Consider the following 11222-nt stretch of genomic DNA (forward strand, 5'->3'; position numbering starts at 1 on the left):
CTCCTGGTCATATGGCGACAACTTTTACCAGTTATACCAAAGCTTCCCTTCGAAGTTAAGATGACACTAAATTTCGATTATGGGAATAAAGCTGCCAATATGGAAATTACAGAGACTGCAATATTAACATATTTTGAATATTTCTTGTGCAGAAATTGACTTTTAATTAGTGAGGCATATAATGGCTGCACATCAGTAAAGCATAGAAGTAAGAACATCAAATTCTTGTTAAGAAAAACTAATGCTACTCTTTTTAATTCTTTCTGGTTCTCTTTGTTCTTCAATTCTAATATACTAGTGAAAAAACAAGTTTATTTGTGTTGGCCTTGTGAAAACATTTTTAACTTCTTCATGAATTTCGATGATTTAATTTCCTGTTAATTTTTATTGAGCTAAGCGACTCAAAGACACTCTTAACATGATATGATACAGTTTGTTTTAAGCCAAACTAATGCCTCATATCATGATAAGTTTATCGATATACCTTATATGACACTACTTTTTCATATCAAGTTTCAGACTTTGTTCGCATACCCAAAATCTTTGTCCTAGGATCTATAAAAGTTCTTTTTTATTGCATGGAAGAAAGTATTAAAATGTGATTTGGCTTCACACATTTTCTTATCCAATTCCTTTTGCAATCTTGATAAAGAAATGATGCTAATAAGTAGTTGCTTGCGTTTGAGAAAAATGGGCAGCCTATGTGCGGGATTTGGGGAAGGACCGGACAATAAGTGTCATTGTACGCAGTGTGAAGAAATTATTAGATAGAGCTGATTCTCCTAGAGAATCATTTCTTGTCAAATGAGAAATGATGAGTTTCAAATACACAATTTTAAATGAATCAATTCTAACTCTAATTTTCAAACTCCCATAATTTCTTAGGAGCTATAAATTTGCCTTTTGCCTTTTGCCTCTCAACTTCTCAAGCTTCAATCTTGATGAATTTACTCAATTTTTTGGTAATTCTTTGCCTGCTAAGAATGACTGAAAAAGAATAAATGCTCTTCTGGGCTGAAACAATGGAACTTCATGGCCAGCTCCTCTAACCGTCGCGAATGTAAGCCCATCATACACCTCTGTCCACCCTCCCACCTACAAAAATCGCAATATTCATTTTTCAGAGGCGAATTCAGGATTCAGAGTGTGTTTCGTACGACGAGAGTCATTTTCCATGAATTTTTTTTTCTGTTTTTCGATTGGTGAATTGAAAATGTGTTAAAAAATTATATAATTAATGATCATGTATAGTAGTTTTAGCAAACAAGGAGTGTTTTGATGAAATTTTTGTGTTTAATTTCTAATAATTAGTTAAAACAAGTAATACGAAGTTTAAAGTTCAGATAGTTGTAAGAAGAATGACTTCCACTCATAAGTAAGCCGAATCGTTTTCTCCCATATGATGGAAGAAAATCAATTACGTCAACCAAAAACCAGAAAATGACTTCCTCATAAATAAATAAACACTCCTAGAGTCAGTGCGTTCAAGATAAGTCCGATCTTATCATACGTATACATTTAAAATTCTTTTCGCATATGTATATATAGTTTGATTTGAAATCAAACTTGAAGTTTAGTACTCCTAGTAGAATATACAAAATATGTTTATTTTACCTGAGATCCAGAATACCAAGGATACCATGGAGTTTTAATCTTGAGATTGAGATGACTTAGAGAGAACCTTGTGGCAGTCACTGGAACCACTGAATCTGTATCCCCACTGCATTTTAAAATATAAACCATCATTTCCTATGGTGACTAACTAGACTGTAATACATTTATAAAATTATTAGGCTATGTTGCGCATGCTCTCCAAAATGCCGTCACATCAGTATCGGATCCTCTAAAATTACACTACTTTTGGAGGATCCGACATGCATCCATTGAAGTTTTTGGAGAGTCCAAGCAACATAGGTGTCGGATCCTCAAAAATTACACTATTTTTGGAGGATCCGACATGCACCCACTGATATTTTCGAAGTGTCTGAGCAACATAGGCGTCGGATCCTTCAAAATTACACTACTTTTGGATGATCCGACACATACCCGCTGACATTTTTGGAGAGTCCGAGCAACATAGGTGTCGGATCCTCAAAAATTACACTATTTTTGGAGAATCCGACATGCACCCACTGATATTTTCGGAGAGTCCGAGCAACATAGGCGTCGGATCCTTCAAAAATACACTACCTTTGGAGGATCCAACATGCACCCGCTGACATTTTTGGAGAGTCCGAGCAACATAGGTGTCGGATCATCCAAAATTACACTATTTTTGGAGGATCCGACGCGCACCCGTTGATATTTTCGGAAAGTCCGAGCAACATAGGTGTCGGATCCTTCAAAATTACACTACTTTTGGAGGATCCGCCACATACCCGCTGACATTTTTGAAGAGTCCGAGCAGCATAGGTGTCGGATCATCCAAAATTACTACTTTTGGAGGATCCGACATGCACCCGTTGACATTTTCAGAGAGTCCGAGCAATATAGGTGTTAATTAAGATCATTAGTTTTACCTGAACACCCATATTCTAAGACCAGCAGCCATTAGCTTCTTATAGATTGGTAGCATTGAATCATCAGAGTCCTTCCAATTCTTTAACAATATGTCACTGTTGTCCCAAAAAAAAAAAAGGCTGTCAAATATCCATTTATGTACACATAGTTTGAGCTGAGACCGACTGGTTCAATTGAACCCACAGAATATCCGTCTTCGATACACCTCGTAAAATTCAGACAAAAATTTCATGTATACATATATATGTTTTTAGAAAATAGTGATATATTAGTAGTAGACACCCTACATATAAAGCAGATTTTTGTTGAATCCAAAAGTAGTGCACCCCGACCTTCAAATGCTAGATCCGCCTCTGCTTGAAATATAGTAGTGTGGAGATTACGGAAAGTTTTAATCCGGTGAATAAACTTATCCCTTGTACGCGTGAATGAGGCATATAGAAAGTGGCGAATCAAGAATTCAAAGCCAGTGGATTCAGAATGAATGTGATCTTATTTCATGTATACATTTTGAAAGCTTTTTGCATGTATATCCATAATTTGAGTTGAAAGCAATATGTTCAGTTGAACTTACAGAATTCACGTTAAACCTGCGTTTGCATGTAAAAGTACAAGAGATGTGAGTACCTGCATGCAGTCCAACTGTATGAAATTCCTGTGGTATTTGCATGCATGGCTTTCTGCACATCAGCGCGATTATAATATTTCTCTGCGTAGTTCTCAGTACACGGATCATAACCCGAGAGCTTTCGATGAATAATCGTGTTCTTGAACCGAACATATTTCTGAGTTTCATTCTGCTCTACCTTGCAAGATGGTGTGTAAATGCTGTACTGATCAATTTGACCAAATTCATGGCTCACAGCATAAGTAACTGCATTATCACATTGCTTTGAGGAATTTTCTGATGTGAAATTGCAAGAATGCATGATTTTTTTGTAAGTATTGTCTGAAATCATAGAATGGCTCCACCAGTATGTAACAGTTCCAATTCCATCATATTTGTTATCAGTAACAGCATTTCCTACCTGTGTAAATTTCAAGCTTTCAGTATGTAAGCATTTCCTACGCGACATATCAAACATTTAACCTGTATTTGTCATTTGTCATTTGTAGCTATACCTTAAGCAAATTTACCATTCGTAGCTATACTTTCAGTAAATTTATCATTTGTAGCTTATAGCTAATCCATGAAATAAGAGATTAATTGTTTTGAACTGAAATAAGAGAACAACAAACTCTCGTAGCCCCGTCGGTCAAATTAAAACACCCGCTTATTTGAATTTTATAGCAAATCCATGAAACAAGAGATTAATTATTTTGAACTGAAACAAGAGAGCAACAAGCTCTCGTAGCTCAGTTGGTTAAATTAAAGCGCCCGCTTAGTTAGCGAAGATCTTGAGTTTGACTCTCAAAAAGACCAATTTATTTTTCCGTATTGTTGTATTTCGCCTTTTTTGTATTCGTTGCGCGAATGAATATAGTCGATACAGGTTGTATCCTTTGTATACACCCATGTATACAGCCGATACAACTTGTATCCTTTGTATACACTTTTGTATTTCACCTTGGTTACAGTTGATACATGTTGTATTCGTTGTGCAAATGAATACACTTGATACAAGTTGTATTTGTTGCGCGTATGACTACAATTGACACAGGTTATATTCGTTGCGCGTTTGAAATTACAAGTTAGTAATAATTGAACAATAGCTACAAATGATAATTAGGCAAACTATAGTATTAGGCTCTAAACTATAGTGCTTTATGAAAATTTCTCTAAAATAATTCTCTTTTAAGTGAAGGGATAATTGCACTTTTGGTCCCTCGATTGTTGGTAAATTCTAATTTTGGTCATTGTAACAATTGGCGAAGCGCGTTTAGCCTTCAATTAGTTAAAATGATTGATTTTGGTCCACTTTGTATACTAGTAAATATATGATATTTAGACTATTTTTAGAAGTATATTATGCTCGAATATGGCGAAACAATACTAATTTAACATAACATATTGGTAACTAAATGGTTTAGCACTTAATAATTCATTAAACCAAGATTAATTGAATGTTAGATATGCTTAACCTAAAATCACAAGGACTAGATTTAAACTTTAACGATAATGGAGGGATCAAAGCGCAAATTTCCCTTATATGAAGAATATTTTTACAAAATTAGATGAACTTACTATAATTCCTTTGAGATTGATGATTGGATGTGGAAATTTCTTGTTATAATTGACAATGGCCTGTGCCAACTGGGGACCATAATGCCCTGACAAAACAAAAGAACATGTAATCTATGTTAAAATTATTTTTGTAATTAGGAAATTAATTTTATTTTAAAAAAAATATTACCTGCATAACTCTCCCCAGAAATATAGAAATCTCTATATTTATACTGTGGAAATCTTGACATCCATCTTATGAGGAAAATTAGTGCATCCTGAGCTGTGACAAAAAAAAATTAAGAGTTCTAAAAATCAAATTATGCCACAATATATTACTCCTTTTTTCCCTCACAATGTGTTTTCTTTTTCTTTAATTAATAGATTTAAATTTTATTTTAAATATTGGAAGGTTTTTACAAACCACAAAAAAAAAATTGTATTAAGGTTATATAGAAGGATTTAAATTATATATTGTGGCAGTGTGAAAATTATAGGCGGACCTATGTTTGGAGTAGAGGGGTTATTGGCAGCGTTAACTTCGGTAAAAGTTCTGATTATATATGCATAAATGATCATATATTTTACTTGAAACTCTTTAAATTAAAAGTCATATTGGATAACTGGTTGGGTAGTCCGCTCATGTTCCCCTACCACTTTAAAATCGTGGATTCCCTTTTGTTGAAAATTATTGAAAACATTATCTGTAGTCATCTTTTGAGTGATATGATAGTGTACAAATATTTTACATTGTCCGTATAATATAAGTTAAACTATATATAATGATACACAATTTACAATTTTGTAAGATCATCCTAGATGTAATTATTGAAAAATTAATACCAAGAAATGTATATTTACCTGTTCTTTTATCTCCAGAATCCTTAAGATCAGAGCTTGTATTTGTATAAGAGAAACCAACACCAGCTGGTGATTCCAGAAAAAGAATATTTGCCACTGTATTTATTAAGAATTTTTCAATGTCTTACTTCTTTTTTTTCTTGATGTGAAAATAATATAAAAAAAGTAAAGAGAAAATAAAAATAAAAATAGTGTTACCTTTATTCCATGAATACTTGTTCAAATAGAGAGAAGAACCAGTTTTATTTATTCTAAATGGACCTATTTCTTCTGATGCCCCATATGCTACTGATGAACAACCAGGACCTGCATGGTTCAAATTTTTACAAATTTCTCAACAAAAAAAAGAAAAGAAATAATCAAAAGAAAAATTTTCAGGCTATCTAATTTTGTAGTTTTTTTTTTTTTTTTTGAAATTCAATAAACCTTCATGCTTATTCATAAATATTGCTAGTACTGAATCGTAGGATAAAAACAACAACAAACTTAGTAAATTCCTACAAGTTGAGTTTGGAGAAGGTAAGATGTACGCAGCCTTACCCCTACTGAAGCATATGATGTATTATAATATTTATTCTTAAGATTCAGGCTTTCATTAAGTGCAAACAAATAAAATTCTAATCTTAGTTAAACGATGTCATGTCTATATATTTAAGTATTGGGTTTTAGCATCTTAGCCATTGCATTGAGACAATTGACCATCAAGACTTGTGGTGAAGTCGATAGGATTCTCCACTTTTATCCAGAGATCTTGTGTTCGAACCCAAAAAAATAAATTTTTTTAATAGGAAGCGTTTTTTCTTTCAATAAGTTTTGTTCCGCGCAAATTCGAATTAGTTAGGGTTTTGAAGAGAGTATGGAATACAAATGATAAAAAGAAAACACAATTGTATTGGATAGAAGATGTAGAAAACACATGATTCTCATAATGTCACTAACCACCATTAATGAGTTGAACATAACAATCTGCCATAACTAGTCACCTACTATCTCCTTTCTATCATTTATTACTTTTTTTTTTTCTTTATTATTTTTAATTTTGCAACAGTTAGCTTCAATTATTAAATCACAAGACAATGACCTTTCCTTTCCTTTGAGATATTGCTTTTTTCTCTTTTTTGTTTAATAATGATAACTCACATAAAATTCACCAAAAAATAAATTTTAGCGTCATAGGTCAGAAATGAGAATAGTGTAACTAGTCGACTTTTGGCCATCATCATGACACCACTATTTACTACGCATGCTTCTCAACACTCAAAGCTTTAAATAGTCACCATCTTAAAACCTATCTTTCCAATCTTTAAAAAAAATAAATATATAAATATATATATAATGGGAGATAGAAGTCAAGCGTGACGGTTAGCTCGGTCAGAGCGGAAGTGGCCGTTAGGCAAAGTTTTCATCATACAATGTAGTGCAGGCGACTGGTAGTGCTTGCCATATAAAGAAAGCGACTATAATAGGAGACGAAGGCGGCGTGGGGGTCCCACGAATCGTCACTAGTGTCATCGATTGTTTTGAATACAGAACGGTCACACTATTGATTATTTGGAACGCTAAGGCTGAACGGCAGGCGGTCAGGAACAATAAAGATCGGCACACATATATACTGACAATATAAAATTTTAATATAGGGTAAGAGTAACTTAGCTTGTGAAAGCAGATAATTTATAATTTTTTAAAGATAATCAATTAATGCTTATTTATAAATTTATCTATAATTACTTATAAGTTAACCGGTGTAGCACATAAGTTATTGATTTTTATCAGTTCAAGATATTTATTTATAAGTACCTTATAAATAATCTAATTGTAAAAATATTTTCTACATTGTAAGTGCATAAAACTTAAACTCTAATTTAATTATCTTTGAAATATTCAGCTTACTGACTAGGACTCAAAAAAACAAAAGGATAATATATTTTTACAGGTTTATCACCAAATTTTCTATACTTGGGAAATGAGAAAAGGATTTAAGGTACGTACACTAGTCGTGGAATAGCAGGTTAGTTATCACCTTTACACAATTATTACTAATTAATACAGTCGACATCCCTTTAACAACATCTCTATATATATAACAACCATTCATTATAGAAGTCAAGTTTTTTTCGGAACGATTTTTATGTAATGTTATAATATATGTCCTATATAACAACACTTCACTATAACAGTCAAAAAACATCGAAACAAACGAGACTGTTATAAAGAAATTTGACTGTACTTATATTTGCTTGTATTTATCATAAACTTTACATTTTTTTTCCTTTTTTATGGTAGAGAAGTTATTTTTTTTTTTTTTTTTTTAAATTTGCGTGGGGATCTTTTCCTGTTTTAAAAAGATTATAGGAAAAGTTGGACGTAAATGCTAGAAAATGGAAAGAGTGTAGGACAAAAAAAGAGGGAAAGGTATTCTACTTTTATGTTGAGTTTGGAATGTTGTTCTTGTTTGTATATTATCAAATTGTGTAAAGATAAAGACAAAAAGGCATAAACCTAAATGCAGCTTTTTGAATACGTAAATACAAACAAGGAATAAAACTTAGAAGATGAAGTAATAAGAAGGAATAAAAAGTAAGGGGACAGAATGGTATCACGAGCACTTATGTATTGATCTTTCCTTTTCCTTCTAATTCATTATTTTTTTCTTTTCTTCAATTTTGTATTATATATAAACTGCCAAAAATATACCTATAATATACCATAGTATATATTTTGCCACCTTTATTCCACAAGATCTGAAAGGTGACATCTGCATATTTTTGGCTTCTCGTAGTGGATTTTGCTAGTGAATACGACTAGTTTACTCTTGTGGTAGATCCACTGCTAGAAATTCGGCCAAAATCGACCGCGGTTAATAGACCGACTTCGATCGATCAAATATCGACCGAAGTCGTTTGTTTTTTCAAATATTTTTTTTTACGAAATTGACCAACTTCGGTCGATTTTTTTTGGCGAAAAAATGCTGAAAACTATTTTTGCATCCCGCGAAATTTATTTTTTAAGAAACCAATCGAAATCGATCGGTTTTTCATATAAATAAATTAAAATTAATATTCAAACAACCGGCCGAAATCGATCGTTATTTTCGCGCGAAAATGCAATTAAAGACTACAAATAAAATAAAAGAAAGTCTTAAACCAAAATGTACCAATGGTCTAGTGGTAGAATAGTATCCTTCTACAATACGGATCCTGGTTCGATTCCTAGACGGAGTATTTTTTGTATTGCATAATTCAAAATGTTGACCGATATTTTTTCGATAGATTTTTTCTTTTGGGTCGTTTGTGCAATTTAATTGACCGACGAACTAGGTCGAAAATTGCGACCGACTACGATCGCTATTCATTACCGACCAGCCTAATTTCGAAGGATTAAAGTCAGTGGGAAATCGGTCGATTTTTCCAGTTTTTCGACTGATTTGTTCGGTATTTCTGGACAGTTTTAGGCAGTTTTCTAGTAGTGATCAAGAAATCTACCTATATTGTTTGGACTCTTTAAAAATATCATCGGATGTGTGTCACATATTTCAAAAAAATTGTATTTTTTGAAGTTTTGCCACAAATATGACAATATCTTTGGAGAGTTCACTAACGTAAGGTAATAAAAGTTGATTGATTGTATATAAAAGTAATGCGTTCAGTTGAACTTGGTAAATCTGCTCTGGATTTGCCTCAGCAATTTAATGGTTGTCATTTCATGTTAATTGGAATTTGAGAATTAGGATGAGTCCCATTAAAGAGAGGGACTCCTTTTTGGAAAGTATAATACGTATTAGAGGTTTCGGATCCGAGCTCTAAGAATGACATCATTTTGCTATAGACCTATAAATCCTCCATAGTGGACATTTTAAAGAATAGTCGGGTCAGTGAATTTCGAACACCAACAATTAATCCAAAAAAAAATCCAAAAAAATAAAGTTTAATAATTGGAACTAAGGGAAAGGGATAGGAAGTAGTGGTTGAACCCATCCACCACTTTTCATGAGCCAAGTAAACATAATTTAACTTTTTTCTTTTATATTAATTTTGGAGAAGTGAAAAAGTGAATGTATATTACGTGTTAAGATGAAAGCTATGAGTATTATTATTATTTATGTTTGAACCTTAATCATAAGCACATGTATCATGTCTTTGTCCTTATTTAATTATCATTTAACAATTATTGCTTTGACGTAAGACATACTAGATTTTAATTAGTTTTGACTAAATACCAATATTTTTGCATGGATAAACGCTAATGATTTGTTTATTTTTTCTTCAAAGAAAAGTTATGGTTCTTCTTCCTCAAGTTTCTTGCAATTATATAGGATTTCCTTTATTTTATGGTTTCCTTATTATGCATTAAACCTCAATTACACAAAAAAAGTTTTATCCAAGAATCAGTAATATAGTTTTTCTCAAAAGTAATCAAATTTATTCAACTAACTATTTAAATACAACTTCTTCAAATTCTTTTTAAATTACTTTAAAATTTTGTAACATACTAAATATAGAAAATATTTTAAGATTCTACCAATACTAATTCATTGTATTTTAATTTGGAAGGATAACACCTCCACCAAGCTCATCTACCGTCCGAAGTGAGGCGATGAAGTCAAGAATTTCTTCAAAGGTGTTCAAACTTTTAAAAAAAAAAATCAACAATGGATGTTCGTTATATGATATACACCTCTAAAACCTAATATGTTATCTATATACACAATACAGTGTAATTTTTCGACGAAGAATGGTCTAATAAATATAGCTTCGCCCCTGGCAAAGTGTGGGATCAAACATGAAAGAAGCAAAAAAAAATCCAACAACGGGTGTTTAGAATATGTTATACACCTCTAAAACCTAATATTTTATCTATATAAATAGTATAATTTTTCGACAAAGGGTGGTCAATTAACCACCCTTTGGATAATGTAGCTTCGCCCTTGACAAAGTATAGTTAGTGATAAAGGATGATCAGTTGAACTCCTTCGCCATATATATATATATATATATATATATATATATATATATAATTAATGAGATTTCTGATTCTGCCACTATCCTAAAAACAAAAATATATAAAAAAAAAAAAGAATTTAAAATAAATATTAGACTAACCTCCATTAAGCCAAAGAACAAGAGGTTTCTTTTCTGGTTGAGTAGTAGCTTCTGTCAACCAATAAAACAAAGCTCTTCCATGGTTTTCATTGACGGTAACGTAGCCGGAAAACTGTGAGAAAGTCACCGGAGGTTGTCCCGGAAGTGAAATTATACGATCAAATTCTTGTTCTTTTGTTAAAGAAGCTGCAACATTATTAATGGTGATAGTTAAAGAGAGAATAATAAGCAGAAATTGGCTCAAGAAAATTGAATTATAAGCTCTTTGGGACGCCATTGTTGCACCCTTCTACGAGTTTTTTTTCTCTCTCTCTCTCTTAAATTCCCTCCTATATGAAATTCACCTAAATAAGGTAATATATATACATTGCACTTGATGAAGCCTTTTTCTTTCTTCTTTTTTCGGGCAATCATCATTTTTAGTCCGCGGCCGAAACTATTGACGTTCAGTAACCATAAAAATAGAAGTGGAGACAGAATTTAAAATTTATGAGTTTTGAATTTACAATCGAACCCATAGCTTGTTAGTTACTGGGCTTTCAATAAGTGTCTATACATATTTAATAGTTTTTCAGTAC

The 11222-nt window shown here is 32.2% G+C and overlaps 1 protein-coding gene across 1 annotated transcript; it reads right to left on the bottom strand.

Moving 5' to 3' along the window:
• Positions 1 to 752: 752 nt before the first annotated feature.
• Positions 753 to 10979, bottom strand: LOC104239468 (serine carboxypeptidase 24-like). The gene is made up of 9 exons (XM_009794105.2): positions 10645 to 10979; positions 5744 to 5851; positions 5546 to 5641; positions 4875 to 4967; positions 4706 to 4791; positions 3148 to 3548; positions 2520 to 2615; positions 1615 to 1720; positions 753 to 1095 (listed from the first exon to the last, which is right to left on the bottom strand). The coding sequence occupies exons 1-9, from the start codon at positions 10919 to 10921 to the stop codon at positions 952 to 954; spliced, it is 1407 nt and encodes a 468-aa protein (XP_009792407.1). The 5' UTR covers positions 10922 to 10979; the 3' UTR covers positions 753 to 951.
• Between the last annotated feature and the right edge of the window lie 243 nt (positions 10980 to 11222).

Source organism: Nicotiana sylvestris, chromosome 11, assembly GCF_000393655.2.
Source record: "Nicotiana sylvestris chromosome 11, ASM39365v2, whole genome shotgun sequence".
Taxonomy (NCBI): Eukaryota; Viridiplantae; Streptophyta; class Magnoliopsida; order Solanales; family Solanaceae; genus Nicotiana; species Nicotiana sylvestris.

Coding starts and splice junctions, on each gene's coding strand:
- LOC104239468 (XM_009794105.2), bottom strand. CDS start 10,921: ATGGCGTCCCAAAGAGCTTATAATTCAATTTTCTTGAGCCAATTTCTG. Junction 4,792..4,874: donor TTCTGGGGAGAGTTATGCAG/GTAATATTTTTT, acceptor TTGTTTTGTCAG/GGCATTATGGTCCCCAGTTG. Junction 1,096..1,614: donor CTTGGTATTCTGGATCTCAG/GTAAAATAAACA, acceptor CGATTTTTGTAG/GTGGGAGGGTGGACAGAGGT.